Source organism: Dama dama, chromosome 24 (genome assembly GCF_033118175.1).
Source record: "Dama dama isolate Ldn47 chromosome 24, ASM3311817v1, whole genome shotgun sequence".
Lineage (NCBI taxonomy): Eukaryota > Metazoa > Chordata > Mammalia > Artiodactyla > Cervidae > Dama > Dama dama.
The window spans coordinates 62,357,002-62,376,724 of NC_083704.1; the positions used below are offsets into that span (position 1 = coordinate 62,357,002).

Consider the following 19,723-nt stretch of genomic DNA (forward strand, 5'->3'; position numbering starts at 1 on the left):
AACACGGCAGGTGTGAGGACCGTCTGGTACCGTCGGTGGAGGGGAGCTGGCAGGCGCCGGTCAGAAGTACACAGCCCACGGTCTCTCCAGCAGAGCCCATGGCAGCCGGCTGGCGCCTCCCTGGAGAAGAGCGTGCAGGCGGCCATCAAAACACAGGTGCGGCATGTGCAAAGCGGCCCTCCCCCCAAGGGTCCAGACGGGAGACAAGCCCACGGCCCTCGGCAGGGGAAGGAACCACCAAACCGGGCTCTGTCCTCACCATGGGGCGGCTCTCAGTCTTAACCTCTGAGTCTAAACTCACAAAAAGTGCCAACCGCGGCGCCCACAACCCACGAGCCTGAAAGTGCTGTGCTGAGCGCAGGTCTGCAGCCCAGACAGTGGACCACACGGCCCCGTTTACAAAACCCCCAGAGCTGTCTGCGGTCAGGGCAGCGGTTCTGGGGAAGGACACAGATGAGGGGACCATGGTCATCTCGGGATGATGCTTCACGATCCGGGTGCTGGGCAGGCGGGCGTTCACCTCTGAGATGTATCACTGAGCTGCAAGCTCTTGAGGCTTCCCAGGGGGCGCGGTGGGAAGAGCCCGCCTGCCGAGGCAGGGGATGCAGGGACACAGGGGACGCAGGTTCAGTCCCTGGGTCGGGAGGATGCCCTGGAGGAGCAAACGGCAGAGTTGGACACGCCTGAGTGACTTGGAGCATGCTTCCGAGAGGGTCTTCTGACTATATCGGATAAACAGCTCACCAAGGGAAAAGAGAGAAACCCATGTGGACACGGACCCGGCAACTTCCCGCCAGGACAGGAAGACGTTCACTGCAGCGATGGAGACAACTGAGCATCGGCCAGCAGGAACAGTGAGTAACTGCGGCAACGGGCAGAGAGCTGAGCTCCTCCCACGTGCCAACAGAGACAGCCCCAAGGTGGGCCGTCCACGGAGGAAAGCAGAGGACAGAAAGGTGCACACGTGATGCTGAATCTGTGAAAAACAGTGGGCACCCCTGACACATGGGGCATGGCAGACCGTGGTTCCCAGACGTGCTCCTAAGCCCTGGGGCCCCTGAGACCGAGCCACGGGGTCAAGCCTGCTCTCAGAACAACAGTGGTGGCCTCCTTCGTGCCCCTTCTCCTACGAGTAGGCGGTGGAATCTTCCAGAAACCACATGACATAGTGATGATGGCATCGCTTTGATGGCTAACGGAATGCAGACTTCGTATTCAGGGCCGTCTAAACTCGAGAAGAGGTGCTCAACCTCACTAGCCTTCAGGGAAATGCCAATGAGTGAGATATCACCTAACACTTCAACACATCACATTCAAAAAGATAGACGGGGACTATCTGCCTGGTGGTCCAGGGGTTAAGACTGTGAGCTCCCAATGCAGGGCACTGGGGTTCAATTCCCGGTTGGGGAACCAGGTCCCATGTGCTACAACTAAGACCCAGCACAGCGAAAAGAAAAAAAAAAAACCAAATAAATATTTCTTTAAAAATACAGACAACAACCAGTGCTGGTGAAGACAGTGGGGCAGCCGCTGTGGGTTAGCAGTTCGGTGTTTCATCTGACAGTTACACACGGTTACCGGATGACTCATCAATACTACATTCCTGGGTACATTCCCCAAAGATGTGAAAACAGATGTCCACTCAAAGATACGTAATGAATACCAAGAGCAGTGGTACTCACAGGAGCTAAAAGGTGCCAACAGTGCTGACCACCCGGTGAATGAATAAACAAAGACGTGGCCCATCCACACACTGGAATGTCGGCCGCGAGAAGGAATGCAGCCGATTCACGCTGCAACACAGAGGGGACTCCGAAGCGTCACGCTGAGTAACTAACCAGGGACAGTCCCCAGAGACCACGTACTCCGTGATTCCACGTCCAGGAATGTCCCGCACACGCAATCCACAGAGACGGGGACGAGACCGGAGTCTGCTGGGGGCTGGGAAGAGGAAGCCGGAGGTGGCTGCTACTGGTGTGGGCTTTCTTTCTGGGGTGATGAGAATGTTTTAGAATTAGATTCCGATGATGTTTTCACAACCCTGACAAAACCTGCTGGATTTGTACGCTTTAAATGGGAGGCTTAATGGTGCACGAACAATGTCTCATAAAGCTGTCTAGGAAGGAAGGGAGGGAGGGAGGCAGGCAGGAAGGAAACCGTTTTTCTAAAGCCAAGAAACCCCCACTCAGGCCAGCCCTTGGCCCCAGACCCTCACTCTGGGGAGCGGCTGTGAAATGTGCCCTTTTCCTCCAAGTGCCATGGGCTCTGGGGCAGCCAAAGCCGGGGCCCCCTCCTCCTGCCTCCACTGCCCCATGGGAGCTGTGAGCCCACCCCTCGCCTGGGAGACGAGGGCCGCCTGCTCAGCTCTACCATGACGTCTAGAAAAGCAGCTCCCATCCCCTCCACTCTCAGGACCCCAGTTCCTCTTCCATGGGATAGAAGGACCACACAGACCCTCCCAAGGTCACCACACAGGACATCTCAGTGCCCTGACAGGCACCCCCTGCAGAGGACCCATCCATCCCCCAGCTGCCAACCGCGGCCAAGCTGGTGACAAAACCTAGGAAGACTGGCCCAGGACAATCCAGCTCTCCCCGTGCACCCCAACGGGCACGCAGCGCCTTCTCAGATCCCCTGCCCCAGGACACAGGGGCCTGGTGGGCCCACAGCTGCCAATTTCCAACAAAAGCCAGGAAGCTCAAGTTCACATGATGTCTTCTAAGTGTGTGCAACAAGGTTCGAGGGCTGACAAAGATGCTTTGCAGAAAGACGCTAACACGTGACACTGGCGTGCACCCTTAGCCCAACAGCAGACAGAGGAGAAGGGGGCGACTGGGGATGAGACAGCTGGTGGCATCGTCGACTCAACAGACAGGAGCTTGAGCAAACTCCGGGAGATGGGGAAGGACAGGGAAGCCTGGTGTGCGGCAGTCCAAGGGATCACAAAGGCTTGGACACGACTGAGCGACTGAACAAAACAACACGGGGCGGGGGCTGGCCCCGGCTGCCCGGGGTCAGTGAGGAACCTGGGGCTCAGAAAGGCGCCATCCCAGGCCTCAGGTCACACGAGGAGCGAGGCAGAGCGTCACCCGGGGCCTCACAGTGGACGAGCAGGGGCTGGGGGCGGCCCGGGTCCCTGGTCTGCCCCTCGCGCGGCTCTCAGCGGCCCTGAGCCGGGGCTGAGGAAGGGCAGGGCCACCTGGCCTGCCTGTAAGCTCAGCTTGGGGTGGGGGGGGACGCCCCCTCTCCAGGCTGCTCCGGGAGGGCCAGGCGCTCTGGCAGAGTACGTGGGCTCAGCTGTCCAGGTTCTAGCCTGGCTCCCTCGGGTCCCCTGGCCGTGCCAGGGGACCTCTCAGACCTCCCACATGCCCGGGCTGGAGCGGACACGGGAGGGGAACGGTCTATGGCGATCGTCCAGGGACCAGGGAGAGGTTGGGCAGGTCTCTCTGCTGCCTGGACCCATAATCCAGTGACTCTGGTGGACCCCGGAGAACCTCAGATGCTGAAGGCCCCACGTTCTGCCCCCTGCACCCAGAGGAAGCATTCCATGATCCAAGTAAGACTGTACCAGCTCCTGCCTCACACCGGCAGGGACGCCTCCTGCCCCAGAGGAAAGGCCCCAGTCTTCGTGCTGAGGGTAACACAGCTGCCCTGGGCCCAGTCCCTGCCCCTCCTGGGCCTCTTCTCACCCCAGCCACAGCCTCATCCCAACCCAACCTCCCCTCCACCTGCAGGGCCTCTGCACCTGCTGTGGCCTCTGCCGGACACACTCTCTGCTCCCCACCTGCCACCCAGTCAACAGCCCCTCCTGCTCAAACAGCCCTTCCTCCAGGAAGCCCTCCCTGATCTCCAGGGCCATCAGATCCCCCGGACAGGCTCACAGATCACATCTGCTCCGCTCCCACGACGCCCAGGTTTTCTCCTCCGCTAAACCTAACAGTCCCGGGGGCAGGGCCGCGCTGGGTTTTGGTGAACACTGTACATCTGGCGTGCATCACAGCCCCCGGGCAGGCCGGGCACTGGAAGTGACTGTCGGGGTGAAGACGTGGAGAAACGGGGGGTGGGGTGGGCCCGCCACCTCCTGCACATGTGTCGGTGGGGAAGCGGCCCCGATTCCTCCGCCGTGTGCCAAGGGGGCGGCCGTGATGACTGAAGGGGCCTCTGATCTCAGAGGGCTTACGACAGTGCAGGCACAGACCATGAGCATGCTACGGTGTCTGAGCCATCTCAATGCCAAAGCTCCCCTATTAACCGGACATCGAGCCGCTCACACATCCCTGCCTGGCAGAATCTGGGGGCGTGAAGCCCTGACAGGGGTGGGGGGCTCCTCCTCCCACAGGGTCCCGGGGCCCACAGGTTTCGCTGGGGTCCTTTTCCAGGAGGGGGGCTGCCTCTAGCAGGGCCACCCTGACCCCAGGCTCCCTCCCTTGTGCTCAGGGGGGCGGGGTGGGGTGGTCCCCGGGTCCCTCCATCCTGCCAGCCCAGCGGTAGCAGCCCCCGAGTGACAGGAGACGTCAGAGACCCTCTCCCCGCCGGGGAGTCGGGCATGTGGCTTCCATCAGGTTCCATCTGGACATGCCCAGAGGTGGCCGGGAACCCTGGCAAGGCTCGGAAACCTGCCCGAGCCGGGCCTGGGGCAATGGCTGGCACCACCTTCTCCAGACCCAGGCTGCCTCGGCAACATGGCCAAGGATCATTTCTGCCCCGTGACCCACCTCTCAGCAGGTCCCACGGGCAAGCAGGACCAAGCTACCAGCTCCCCAGTTTCACCCAAGGGCCCCTCCTTCCCTCGGGATCCCCCAGCCGCCCCCCGCAACAGCAGCCAGAAGGTGCCGAGGCCCTGGCTGCCCCGGCGAGGTGCCATCGGACCCCTGACCCCCGCCTCCCAGGCCTCTCCGCCCCCAAGCTGAGTGCATGGTGGTGACCACGGATAACTCCATGTGCCTGTCCACACACGCCCTCTGCCCCCACCAGACCACAGAGGGCAGAGGCTGTGCCCGCCCAGCTTCACCAGCACGACCCCTGGTGCAGAGAGGCTGTTCCCTGCTTGTCTGTTGTAGGAACTGAGTGGGCGGATCGAGAGACAGATGGTGAACAATCACCGGGAGCATTTTTAATCACTCAGCAGGGCTGAGCCCCGCTCCGAGCTTGAACGAAGCACTTCATTTAACCCTCCGAACCCTCCCCCACCCCCGATGAAGGGCCTTCCCTGAGCTTATGGATGGAGAAAGCGAGCCACAAAGTGGTACCCACCTGAGTTACAGGGCGGGAGAACTGGTAGGGGTCAGGGGTCAGGAGAGGGGTCAGGGGTCAGGGTGAGGAGGAGGCGGCGAGACAGATGGGGCGATGGGCAGCGGTCAGCTCTTGTTCACGCGGCCAGGGCCAAACTCCTGGGTCCCACTGAAACTCACCCCGCTCGCCCCCCCACTGTCCACATCTCTCTCCCCAGAGGAGCACAGAGAAACCCAGCCTGTGCCCTGCCCGCGCCCTCCGCTGTCCCCTGCCAGGACAACCCTTGAGTCAGGGGCCCCTACCCCCCGGCCGACTGCATCAGCAGCCACACCCCAAAGCCCATCTGAGAAAGCCCGGGCAGAGGAAAAAACCTGGGGCTCCCGAGAACAAAGCAACCCTCTAGGATTCCAAGGCCCACAGCCACAGAGAGGCCTCTGGCAGCGAACAGAGGGGGTGGGGGGCCGTGTCTATTTTGGAAACCCCGGAGGCTGCAGGCACAGACTCGGGAGCCAGGCCTGCGAGCCCGCCCGCTCGGGCACACGTGGAGTTCATTACGCTCCCCGCCTCCTGCAGGCCCGGGGGCCTGGGTGAGGAGGAGCCCCCAGAAGCCTGCTGCCCTGGTGGCAACCTGCCACCTCCCGCCGTGCGACCCGCTTCGACGAACCACACCTTTCCACCCTCGACCTGGTCAGCTGAAAATCAGAAGGAGCCCAGTGCCCAACTTGTGGGGGGATCGAGCCACAGATGGGGTGGGCACTTGGTGAGGGCGAGCTCTGTGCCCGTCCACTGGGAGCAAGATGGAGGGAAGGAGCTGTCGGGCCGGGGAGGTCTGCAGTCTCAGCCTTAGCACAGCGTGGACGCCCGGCAAGGACCACAGCTTTGGAGAGACGGGCCCCCCGGTCCCCAGGAAACCCTCCTGGACCCCACCCAGGGGTGGCCTGCTCACAGCCCATGGACCAGGGTCAGCCGGGCCCATGCCTGCCTCCCCAGGGTCCCGCAGGGCCTGCCCACAGTTGATGCCCAGTGAGGGTCTTCAGAGAGAACGACCCAGGATGTGACAGGACGTGGACTCCCTGCCGTGGAGAGAGGTCTCCAGACAACAGGTCCCCATGGCTCCCTCAGAGGGGTGGGCCTCGGCCACAGACCACCGCCCCCCATCCTCCTCTCTAGCTGAGCACAGACCTGGGCCAGCACCAGGCCCCAAGGATGCCCTCCGCTGGCCGAGCGCCCCTGGGGGCGCCAGGGAAGAGTCTTACCTTCCAGGCCGCCTCTCGGGACAGAGTGCACGGAGTTGGGGTCCTCCTCCTCCTCCTCCAGCCGGGACCGGGGCCCGGCCGGCTGCTTGGGCACTTCCTGGGTGGGCGGGGTGCGGGCTGTCTCCTGGTGATGTGTGGTCAGGGCGGCACGGGCACTGGGCTCCGTGGGGCCCTCGGGGGGGCCCTGCGTGGTCTCGGTCGGGAGGATGTCAGGCACGCTGAGCGTGGGAGGGGGCCCGGCGCTGCGTGTGACCTGCACGTCGGGGATGAGGTTCTCTTCCACCCCGGCCCTGGCCTCGGCCCCCTCCTCCCGGACAGGGTGACCCGGGATCGGGCCTGCCGTGGGCCGTCCGTCCAGCCCCTGGGGGCTGCCTGCGGCCAGCTGCTCCCAGACGGCCGGTGCCTCCCTGTCCTCCTGCCCATCCTCTGTCACTCTCCTGGCTTTGGCCTGCACAGGGGCCGGGGGACCCAGGGCGGCGGCCGCCGTGGGCCTGGGGAGGGCGGCCGTCCAGGGGGTGGCCTGGAGGGCCGAAGGCGGCTGACCCCCGCCTCCCAGAGCGGCCGGGCCCCCAGCGCCCGCCTGGAGCTCGCCCGCCAGGGCCTCCGCCTCGGCCACCTCCTGGTCGTAGCTGTAGGGGTCCTCGTAGTGCCGCTCAGGGTCCGCCTCCTCGGCGTCCGAGGCATTTCCGGGGGCGGCGTCTCCATGGCAGTCGGGCAGCGGGTAGCAGATGAGCTCGCCGCCCGTGTCGGGGCAGTGGCAGGCCCGGCAAGGCGCCAGGCGGACGGTGTGGCCGGCGGCGTACTTGCGGCCGGAGCGGACGCAGCCCACCTGGCCGCACTGCGGGCAGCTGTCGGCCACCACCACGGCCTCGATGCAGTTGGGGGGCAGCTCCGGGCAGGGCATGAACTGGCAGCTGATCTTGCCACCGCCCGGCGGGCAGGAGCACTCGGTGCTGCCGAAGTCCACGAAGTAGGACTGGCCGGCGGGCACACGGCCGCGCACGAAGCCGCCCTGCAGGCAGTCGTAGTACTGGTAGCCCTCGCAGGCGCAGCCCCGCTGCACGCACGTGGCGCAGCAAGCCCCCGGCTCCAGCGTGTCCTCGATGCAGTTCTCCAGCGGGGGGCACTCGACGCCCGTGCAGTCCTGCCCCGGGGCCGCTGCGCCGCCGGGACTCAGGCCCAGGGCCAGGGCCAGGGCCAGCGCCAGCCAGGCTCCCATGGGCTCCCCGAGCCGTGCCATGCCCCGCAGCCAGCCACGTGCAGCCTCCAGACGGACTGTCCTCTCCCGCGAGGCCCTGGGGGAATCGGAAAGGACAGCGGTCAGCACCGCACAGTGGCGGGGGTGGGCGGAGGGGGGACTCGCGTGCACGCCCAGCACACACCTCCAGCACGGGGGCATGGCTGGGCAGCCTCACCGTCTGTTCACACGCGCAACTCGCCCCACGTCCCCTCACACACACTCCCACCTGCTCGGACGCTGCACGGACAGGTCACCACGGTTCTCACGTGGGTGATGTACAGGGTCACCAGCACCCAACTCAGGGCCGCGGCCCCCACCCTCACCTCCTTCCGGACACGTCCCTGAGTGGGACCCTCTGCCCCCAGTCCCATGTGCGCGCACGCACACACACACGTCACACGTGTTCACTGGGCACACAGCGGCAGGCAGGCACGTGACGGGCAGGCAGAGGCCCCACCACAGCCTCGCCCGTGTGCCGGGACACCACAGGCGGCCTTGCACACATGGTCCCAGGCATGTGCACACGCAGCACCCAGTTTATCTCCCCCCGAAATCCAGGCTGATCCCCAGCCACACACCCACAGGCCTGGGGCGGCCAGCCAGAGGACACGGCCAGGTGGACACGGGGCAGGAACCAGGCCCTCCCAGGTCTCACAGAGCAGCCAAGCCCCCCACCACTGTGACCCTCAGACCCCAGGGCTCGGGAACAACCCCCACAGACCCCCCACGACTGCAAGCTTAGCTGCAGGGCAGCCTTCTGCCAACTTCCTCAGCAGACATTACTGTCGTTCGCAGAATTCGCCTTGCACGTACACTGTCCCGCACACACGCACACGCATGTCAATGCTGTCCATTCAGGGGGCCCTGTGAACAGAGCCCCGCCCCTACCTGCCCCTCTCCACCCGCCCCTGCCCGGCCCCTCCACCCGTCTCTGCCCGCCGCCCTCTGCACCCACCCCTGCTCGCCCGCCTCCACCATCACAGCCCTGCTCGCACCCCTCTCCACCCGCCCCTGCCTGCCCCTCTCCACCCGCCCCTGCCCGGCCCCTCCACCCGTCTCTGCCCGCCGCCCTCTGCACCCACCCCTGCTTGCCCGCCTCCACCATCACAGCCCTGCTCGCACCCCTCTCCACCCGCCCCTGCCTGCCCCTCTCCACCCGCCCCTGCCCGGCCCCTCCACCCGTCTCTGCCCGCCGCCCTCTGCACCCACCCCTGCTCGCCCCCCTCCACCATCACAGCCCTGCTCGCACCCCTCTCCACCCGCCCCTGCCTGCCCCTCTCCACCCGCTCTAGCTGCACACCCCCCGCCCCCACCAGCTACCCTGGAAGCCGCCTGCCGCCTCCCTCCCCTCATCCCTTTCTCTGCAAAGCCAGTGTGCTCTGAGAGCAGCTGACCCCACGGCTTCCTGGCCAGCAAGGAGCGGCCTGGATTCCCTGTGGGAGCCGCCCCTACCTTCCCTCCAGGGCCCTCACGTGACCCCCACAGCCCCTCCTCAGCCTCCTCTACAAGCTACTCGAATGTCACCTTCTCAGGGGTCCTCACTCGTCCCCTCACCTCCATCCTCACAAAGGTCACTGGTCCCACGGCCCTGGGACCTGCCGCAACTCGGGGGCGCATGCTCCTGGTCAGAAACAAGGGGTCCCCTTCCACCCACTCCCCGCCCCGAAGCTGTGCCGTCAGTCACTGCTAAAGTTCTCTGATTTGGAAACACACAATGAAGGGACATCGCTAGTATTTTAAGTTTGTAAATTTCACACCTAAAAAATATAATGATATGGACTTCACTTTATTAAGTTTTTTACAGAGAAAGGAAACAGCCTTCATGCTGCCCGCCTCCTGGCTGAGCTGGAGAGAACACGATGAAAGAATGTGGGAGAACACGAAAGAACACAGAACACGATGAGAGAACACCATGAGAGAACACGGGAGAACAGATGAGAGAACACGGGAGAACAGATGAGAGAACATGGGAGAACAGATGAGAGAACATGGGAGAACACCATGAGAGAACATGATGAGAAAACACCATGAGAGAACAAGGAAGAATACCATAAGAGAACACGGGAGAACACCGTGAGAGAACACGGGAGAACAGATGAGAGAACACGGGAGAACACCATGAGAGAACAAGGAAAAACACCATAAGAGAACACGGGAGAACACCATAAAAGAACACGGGAGAACATGATTAGAGAACACCATGAGAGAACACGGGAGAAACGATGAGAGAACATGGGAGAACACCATGAGAGAACACGGGAGAAACGATGAGAGAATACCATGAGAGAACACGGGAGAACACCATGAGAGAACATGATGAGAGAACAAGGAAGAACACCATAAGAGAACACGGGAGAACAGATGAGAGAAGATGAGAGAACACAGGAGAACACCATGAGAGAACATGGGAGAACAGATGAGAGAAAACGGGAGAACAGATGAGAGAACACGGGAGAACAGATGAGAGAACACGGGAGAACACCATGAGAGAACACGGGAGAACACCGTGAGAGAACACGGGAGAACACCATAAGAGAACACGGGAGAACAGATGAGAGAACACGGGAGAACACCGTGAGAGAACACGGGAGAACACCATAAGAGAACACGGGAGAACAGATGAGAGAACATGGGAGAACAGACGCGAGAACATGGGAGAACACCATGAGAGAACACGGGAGAGCAGATGAGAGAACACGGGAGAACAGATAAGAGAACACGGGAGAACACCATAAGAGAACACGGGAGAACACCGTGAGAGAACACGGGAGAACACCATGAGAAAACACGGGAGAACAGATGAGAGAACACGGGAGAACAGATGAGAGAACACGGGAGAACACCATGAGAGAACATGGGAGAACACCATGAGAGAACATGGGAGAACAGATGAGAGAACACGGGAGAACACCATGAGAGAACACGGGAGAGCAGATGAGAGAACACGGGAGAACACCGTGAGAGAACACGGGAGAACACCATGAGAAAACACGGGAGAACAGATGAGAGAACACGGGAGAACAGATGAGAGAACACGGGAGAACACCATGAGAGAACACGGGAGAACACCATGAGAGAACACGGGAGAGCAGATGAGAGAACACGGGAGAACACCATGAGAGAACATGGGAGAACAGATGAGAGAACACGGGAGAACACCGTGAGAGAACACGGGAGAGCAGATGAGAGGACATGGGAGAACACCGTGAGAGAACACGGGACAACAGATGAGAGAACATGGGAGAACAGATGAGAGAACATGGGAGAACAGATGAGAGAACACGGGAGAACACCATGAGAGAACACGGGAGAACACCATGAGAGAACACGGGAGAGCAGATGAGAGAACACGGGAGAACACCGTGAGAGAACACGGGACAACAGATGAGAGAACACGGGAGAACACCATGAGAGAACACGGGAGAGCAGATGAGAGAACACGGGAGAACACCGTGAGAGAACACGGGACAACAGATGAGAGAACACGGGAGAACACCGTGAGAGAACACGGGAGAGCAGATGAGAGAACACGGGAGAACACCATGAGAGAACACGGGACAACAGATGAGAGAACACGGGAGAACACCATGAGAGAACACGGGAGAACACCATGAGAGAACACGGGAGAGCAGATGAGAGAACACGGGAGAACACCGTGAGAGAACACGGGAGAGCAGATGAGAGAACACGGGAGAACACCGTGAGAGAACACGGGACAACAGATGAGAGAACACGGGAGAACACCGTGAGAGAACACGGGAGAGCAGATGAGAGAACACGGGAGAACACCATGAGAGAACACGGGAGAACAGATGAGAGAACACGGGAGAACACCATGAGAGAACACGGGAGAACACCATGAGAGAACACGGGAGAGCAGATGAGAGAACACGGGAGAACACCGTGAGAGAACACGGGACAACAGATGAGAGAACACGGGAGAACACCATGAGAGAACACGGGAGAACACCATGAGAGAACACGGGAGAGCAGATGAGAGAACACGGGAGAACACCGTGAGAGAACACGGGAGAGCAGATGAGAGAACACGGGAGAACACCGTGAGAGAACACGGGACAACAGATGAGAGAACACGGGAGAACACCGTGAGAGAACACGGGAGAGCAGATGAGAGAACACGGGAGAACACCATGAGAGAACACGGGACAACAGATGAGAGAACACGGGAGAACACCATGAGAGAACACGGGAGAACACCATGAGAGAACACGGGAGAGCAGATGAGAGAACACGGGAGAACACCGTGAGAGAACACGGGACAACAGATGAGAGAACACGGGAGAACACCGTGAGAGAACACGGGACAACAGATGAGAGAACACGGGAGAACACGGTAAGAGAACACCATGAGAGAAACCCATGAGAGAAGACGGGAGAACGCCATGACTACACAGGAGAACACGACGGTGGCACACGGGCCCGTCCAGCGGGGCGGCGACAGAGCGGCGCGGCGGCCACACAGCAGGAGCAGCAGCCTGCGTCCGCGGCCAGTCAGCCAGGGCTGAGGGCACAGGCCCCCAAGCCGGCGCCCTCCAGGACAGGGCTTGTTCGCCAGCGCTGTGGCCCCAGTGTGGGGAGGCAGGTGCCAGCCCACAGGAACTCTGGAGGTTACTGAACGCCAGGCAGCCGTGAGGACAATGGAGACATAAATGAATGAAAGCCAGGAAATGGGACAGGAAGAGGCCGGGGTGGGGGAGAGGCTGTGTCGGCCAGGGAAGTCGAGCAAGACTTCTTTGAGGAAGTGACATTTGAGCGGAGGCCTGAGCCCCGTCCCTCTCCGGAGGCAAAGCTCGGCAGACGCAGAGACAGCGAGTGCAAAGATCCTGAAGCAGGACCGGGGCGGGGGAGGGGGAGGGTTTTCCCCCCACCCACAGGGTCCACCCACCACGGTGGAGCCCAGCGACCAGGAGGCAGGGTGCTAACGGCCAATGAGCCCCGGAGCCCGGAAAGATGCGACGGGATGCTCGACTTAAAGCGTTCCTCTGCTGCAGCACTGAGAGCAGGAAGCTGGGCATATGACGGGCAGCAGGGGAGAGGATGGGGCGGGACCAGCTGACAGCCTGGGCTGGGGGTAAGGAGTCCAGGAGAAGCGGAGGTCTGGGTCTGAGCGTCTGGAAGGATGGATGGAGCTGGGGCCTCCTCAGGCATGGAAGATCATGGAGGAGGGCCATGGATGTGCAGGGCAGACTGGGCCAGGCTGAGTTTGAGAAGCCCAGAGATGGTCCAGGGGAGGACGGGAAGGATGAGGCCGAGGACAGGCGCATGGCTGGGTGGGGCCAGAAGCCAGGGAGCCCCTGGGCGAGGGCTGACCCCCACGTCCGCTCAGGAGGGTGGAAGACCCCACAGCATGGAGGCCCGAGATCCCCAGGACAAACCACAGAGATGGGGAGACAAAGGCAGCCCCTCCGGGTCAGAGACAGACCGGGCTGCAGGAAGCAGAGGGAGCTCCCCGTCCCCGGAGACGAGCACACTGACCGCGAACCCACACGCGAGAGAGGCCTGGGAGGGCACAATCTCTACACGGCTGGTTCTCGGATCCAAATGCGCCGTTCCGGGGGTGCCCGCTGCTGTTCTCCCATGGCCCCTGCTGGACAGAGCCCCCCAAATGTCTGACTTCTGCAGAGAGGCACCCCCTTCCAACCTAAAAAGAGGAATCACGAGGGGAGGGGCTGAGAAAGGGTTCCTCACCTCCTGCAGCCAGAGAGTGGGGGGACACACGGAGAGCCTGTGGCCGACTGCACAGTGCCTGTGGCTGGGCTGGGGTCGGGGGGGGGCCGGGCCCAAGGTAGGCACTCATCGGGCACCAGGCAGACACAGGGTGAGGCTCCCCCAGGCTCTCCCGACACCCGCAGACGAGCCAAGCTGGGCAATGCACGCACGGTGATGATAATAAGACTACGACTGTCACAGTGCCAGCCAGCCTACGTGAGCCCTGGAGCGGGCACCGTGAAAGGGGCACTCGTGCGTGCGGGGCGGGCGCCGGGCTCTCCTGACCCGTGGGGTTCCCCCCCCCGCCGAGGGATCTGCAACCCGCGGCGATGGCCGGTGATGGGCGTCTGGGCGTCCTCTCGGGGCCTCACGCTCCATCAGCAAGACAGGGAATGGAGGGAAGACGGGAGGCGCCTTCGGCTGGGGGCGTCCCACCCTGTGGGCCCAGGACAGGCTCGGGGCAGCAGCGGGGAGGTGGGGTGGCCCGGGGCTGACCACAGCTCTGCCAGGGAGGGGTTCTGATGCAGCCTCGGGGTCAGGGTCTCACAAGCGGGGTGTGGGCAGGGTGGGGCCAGGGCTCACTCAGCAAGGCTCTCGTCCAAGGGTGTCCAGGGAGACGTGCCTACCATCCCACAGCCCCGCATCCACAGGGCGCCCGGGGAACGTGGGGCTGGTGACACTGACCACACCCCTGCTGCCCTCACTGCCCAGCTGCGAGCTCCTGTCTCTGCCACCCTGACTGCTACCCACCCCCCCAAACACAGACACACATTCCTCCATTCAGATGACCCCCACCCCCATAAATGGACCACAGCGCACCCATCCACAGAAGCCCCGGACTCACACTCCCTGAGCTGGCAAGACCACCCGGATGCCCCCACGCGGGGCATCGACTCATCACCACTACTGAGCGTGGGGTCTGGCCTCACGTGACAGACAGTGAATCACAGATAAGGGCATTCTTCCTTTCTCCAGTTCGCTGAGCCTTCCGATTCTGACAAGAACAGGCTTGCCAGAGAGAGCCAATAAAAATACAAGACATGCAGTTACAGAGGAATTTCGGATAAACAAGGCATCATTGTTTGGGACTAAGTCAGTCCTGTGCGATATTTGGGAGATACTTATTCCATCCTTTCTCTGAAATTACAACGTAACCGGGCATCCTACATCTTTACCAGGCAACCCCAGAGGAGAACAAAGTCTCAGGTTGACGCTGGTGTGGCTTCAAAACTTTAAAAATATCTGTGGGGCATCTTTCTTTTAAACCCGAGGCAGACACAGCCAAACGCTGAGGCTCTCAAGCAGCTGGGGATGACAGAAGGGAAATAAACACTCAGGACCCGTGTAGACACACCAGTTACAGGCACGCGAGTCATCGGGACCACCTGGCCTGCTGGCCGCCCCCTCACAGAGCAGCGCTGGCCCCAGCATCTCCCAGAAGCCTGTCCAGACCACGGCCCACTGCCCCCGAGTCCAAGCAGTGGGTGAGTGCCAACCAGTCACCCCACCGTCCGTCCACGGAGTGTATTTGGAACCCACATGGTGCTTCTGAAATTAGTTGTTGTTATTAACACTGCAGTGTTACTAATTTACCTAATTGATTTAATGTTACGACACATAAAATCAGAACATTTTACACTCAACCTGGATTTCCAATTTCTCTAGGAAAACCTGAAGCTGGGCCTGACAGCGGGGCCTCAGTGGTCCACGGTGGGTCCACGCTCACTGTCCATTGACATCATGGGGCTCCTCCCGGCGCCCCATCTCTATCTCCTGGAACCCTCCCGGGCCTCTCCTGTCTACACACAGGCTCCTCCTCCCGGGGGAGGTGGGGGTCCCTGCTTCTTCCGGCCCAGAGTCTCTACCTGAACTGCCTAGTGTTCTGGGCTAGGAACTGTCTCTTCTCTAAGTGGAAGCTAGGGAATCGTGCCCACTCCAAGAAGTCCACTCCAAGGAGCCTCCAAACCTAGAGAGCATATTAAAAACCAGTGACGTCACTTTGCCGACAAAGGTCTGTATCGTCAAAGCTATGGTGTTTCCAGCAGTCAGGTACAGATGTGAGAGGTGGCCCACAAAGAAGGCTGAGCGCTGAAGAAATGATGCTTTCAAACTGTGGTGTTGGAGAAGACTTGAGACTCCCTTGGACTACAAGGAGATCCAACCAGTCCATCCTAAAGGAGATCAACCGTGAATATTCATTGGAAGGACTGATGCTGAAGGTGAAACTCCAATATTTTGGGCACCTGATGCAAAGAGCTGACTCACTGAAAGAGACCCTGATGCTAGGAAATACTGAAGGCAGGAGGAGAAGGGGACAACAGAGGATGAGATGGTCGGATGGCATCACCGACTCAACGGACATGGGTTTGAGCAAGCTCTGGGAGACACTGAAGGACTGGGAGGCCTGGCGTGCTGCAGTCCACGGGGTTGCAAGGAGTCGGACACAGCTGAGCGACTGAACAGCAACCAAGGAGCCCGCTCCTACCCAGGCGGCCTGGAAGGTCAGTGGTGTGAGACTCCGACATCACCCGCGCAGCCACACGAGACGCACGAGCATGGGAGGGGAGGCAGGAGTGACGCGCGGGCGCCTCCCAGAAGCGGAGCCTGAGGTGGGGTTCTGAGCTCGGGGTCACTGGAAGAACCCTGGGGAGAAGGGCAAAGGAGACACAATGGCAATGGAGTCGTCTCGGCCCAAGTCTGACATCTGCCTGACTCCACGGGGAGCATCCAGAGCTCGCCCCCGTCAGGCACGTCGGAGGGTCATGGGCTGACGATGGCGGAGGGAGGACAGCGGAGATCACCTCCTGGGCCTGCGGATGGGGCGGGCAACACTGTCGGCCAAGGGTGAGCGTCTGGAGAGGGTGCAGGTGTGAGCCAGGAGCAGGAGCAGCCTGGGCACCAGCGGGGACCACAGGCTCTGCCGCGCACACACAGACACACACACGCGCGTGCGTGCGCACAAGAGCAGGTCAGGGAGCCTAATCCAAGAAACCACCCCCAAACCTAGCTTCAATTTCTATATAATTTGGGCTGGGATCACCCCAGGCTCAGAAAGGTAAGAAGTAATGTCCTAAAATGTCAACTTGATGGACACGAGTTTGAGCAAACTCCGGGAGACGGTGGAAGACAGGGAAGCCTGGCGTGCTGCAGTCCATGGGGTCGCAAAGAGTCGGACACGACTGAGCGACTGAACAACCAAGTGTCCTGAAAATAGTGTTTGCACACCGATGTTCACAGGAGCATTATTCACACTAGGCAAAAGGGAAAAGTAACCCAGGCATCCATCAACAGACAGATGGATCAACACTGTATGGTTCCCTACACACAACGGAGTATTATCCAGCCGTAAAAGGGAAGTTCTGAAACCTGTGACAACACGGATTAACCCGGAGGACACTGCGCTCAGTGAACAAGTCAGACGCACGAACGAGGACGGCACGACCCGCTCACGTGCGGTCCTTACGGAAGTCAGTTCCAGAGACGGAAAGCAAGACGGGGGTGCGGGGGGTGGGAGGGGCGCGTGTCTAAGGGGGAAGAGTGTCGGTTTGAGAAGATGAAAGGTTTTGGAGAGGATGGCGGGGACGGTCACACAACAGTGGGAAGGGACTTACCGCTACAGAGGTGTCCATTCAAAAATGGCTCAGTGGGCCAGTTTTATATGTGTCTTCTACAGTCAGAAGTAATAAAACATGTGCGCTATGGAGCCAAAGTGCAGAGTCAAGGAGCAGAGAGAGCAGAGGAAAAGAAGTGCTGCGCTTAAGACCCACAGGAAGCCAGGGTGCCCCCGAGACCTCCCCGTTGTAGTAAGCTTCCTGGCAGCCAAGGCCAAAAGGGAAATTGGAGGATGACCCGGTGCTCCTTGTCTGATAAGAGGAAGTCATCTAATTCTCTGGGAAAAATAAACGTGCTCTTGGCACAGAAAGTCAGGAGGGATTTTAGCTGTTGATCAGGTTCGTATTAACCTTTACTTCCTCAGCACCAACAGAATGCCCAGCACTGGCCTGAGAACTTCCAGCGTGTTGATCTTATTTAACCACGCTCGACAGATAAGGAAACGCGGGCCCACACGGGCCCACAGTGACACCACCAGGAAAAGATGGTTCAGATATCGGAAGGTAGATCCACCTGGCCAGGGAGCACAGCCTGGGTCCTCCACTTTGCAGGAATTCATTGCCCACCTGCCACCTGCCAGCCCCCACGACAGGTACTGGGACGCGGCCACGAACAAGAACCCCAGCGGCCAAGATCTTGTGTGGCCAACATCCTGGTGGATGGAAGAGACAAGTAACGTGTAAGGCGGGAACAAGGAGGTTGTGAGGGATGACCCTGGCAAGACGGGGCCGCACGGGCCTCACCGAGAAGGCGACGCTTGGGCTGAGAGTCGCCTGGCACAAGTGCCAGTCTCCTGGCTAAGATGTGGGAGACGCGAGCCAGGAGGTGATAACAGCACGTGCAAAGGCCCTGTGGCCTGAGCCAGCTACACTCCTTGTGGCCGGCATGCAGGGAAACAAAGAACAAAAGGAGAGGACGTGACGGGAACAGCAAGATGGAAAAGAGGTGAGGGTGTGAAAATTAAAGACGGAGAGAAGGTGAGAGAGGAGGCCAGTCAGTCACCCATGCCCAGGGCCCCAGGGAACATGGCAAAGTGTCTTTGTGGACACTGTTCCAACAGGGTGGCGGGTCCCAGCACGTTAGGAAGTCGTCAGGAAGCCGGAGGAAGATTCCAGCCACAGGAAGCAGGGAGCCGGGTCAAACTGTGTCCTCATCAAGGAGGGCGAGCAAGCACAGGGGGCACGGCTAGACAGCCAGGCCCAGTGAGGCTGGTGGGTACCTGGGTGCTGGGCGGGGCTGGGCGAAGGACCACGGAAGGAAGGGCTGTCCTCCGGGGCCAGAGGTGGCGGTGGTCACAGGAGCGTTTATTCACTTGTATGCTGGCTTTCATGGACCCTTTGGTACGTTTTGGTATGTGTGTTTCTTCACAAGGGAAGAGACTTTTAAAAGAAAAGAGCCTATTGTAACAGTCCAGAAAAAGGAAACAGAGAGCTGTTGGCAGGAGAAATGGACCGAAGTGGACAGATATGAGAAATAGTCACAAATCACCCAAAGAAAAGTGATTAGGCCTGGCTTCCATCTTTAAAGGCTGATATTCCTTCCCTTTCTCATGGGAAGATATCTCAGTAATTGATGCCGTCATCTACAAAAAGACAAGTCTGGCCAGGGGAGAATGGGCAAGGCTGAGGGCACAGGGGACTCGCCTGCCACCCCCAAGGTGGAGGGGGACTAGAGGGAGAGTGCAGGGGACCCCGGGTCTCGGGCCAACCCGGGGTGCAACGTGCTGACAGCAGGGGGGCCCAGGTGGAAGGCACAGTGGGTGTTGGGGTCCATGTGCTCACACTCATGGCCCTGGAGACCCTCCCCGGGTGGGCTTGTGCAAACACCGGGAAGATCCTCCTTCCAGTTTAACAGCCAGACTTTTTCCCCTCCCTTCCCTCTCTTTGCTCATAAAGAGAAAAAAAAAGGAAGTAAAATGATTAAAACCTCCTTAAATCCGGAGTGAGAGTTGAGCCTTCATATATAATCGCTAATCTCATTATCAACATAAGTAGGTGAAAAATGACAAAGATGAACACCCGTGACTTACAATCAACCCTCAAGAAAAGAAAATGCTGCTTTTGGCACAGGACGGAGCTGATATTTTCCTTCCCCAGGAGTCACGACTCTGGAGAGAGGAAACACACTGGGCGGAGCGGTGAGAAATGGCCCTGCCCGCGGCCAAGGCTGAGCTCATCACCCTCCCCACCTGCGTCCCCACACCCTCCACCCGGCCCCAGGCAGACAGACAGGCATCCAGCTTGCCCGTGGTCCTACCCGCCGAGGACTTCTTGCCCGACTGCCTCCCAGCTGCTAGAAATTCTGATGGCTCTCTATCACCCCCAATCTCTTGGTTAATCCACCCACCTCCACCACAGAAGCAAAATGTGAGCAGAGCTGAGCACTCACTGGACATGGGACGGCTTCTCATCACCCATCATACACTCACCCTCCTTCCAAGAAGGGCCCCTGGATTTCATTCCGGGGTCCACAGCACTCAACTGTCACGCCAACCAGTGTTTCTCATTCCTCTCGCAACAATGCCTGACCCAGGGATGGACACCAGGCTGACCTGAGCCCATGAGGCCCAATTCAGGTGAGACATTGGGCAAACGGCCTCTCTTGTTCCCACCGTATTAGATGTGAACTGATTTAACACTGAGGGTCCCTGAAG

At 60.2% G+C, this 19,723-nt stretch overlaps 1 protein-coding gene across 2 annotated transcripts in view; it reads right to left on the reverse strand.

The window, feature by feature from the left end:
• The window catches only part of FBLN2 (fibulin 2), a 64,270-nt gene that overhangs the window by 35,198 nt on the left and 9,349 nt on the right, over nucleotides 1-19,723 (reverse strand). For both annotated transcript variants that reach the window (XM_061128968.1, XM_061128967.1), the window contains exon 2: nucleotides 6,489-7,783. In XM_061128968.1, the coding sequence (XP_060984951.1) occupies nucleotides 6,489-7,728 (1,240 nt within the window). In that variant the 5' untranslated portion in view covers nucleotides 7,729-7,783. The remainder of the gene's footprint in view (nucleotides 1-6,488; nucleotides 7,784-19,723) is intronic.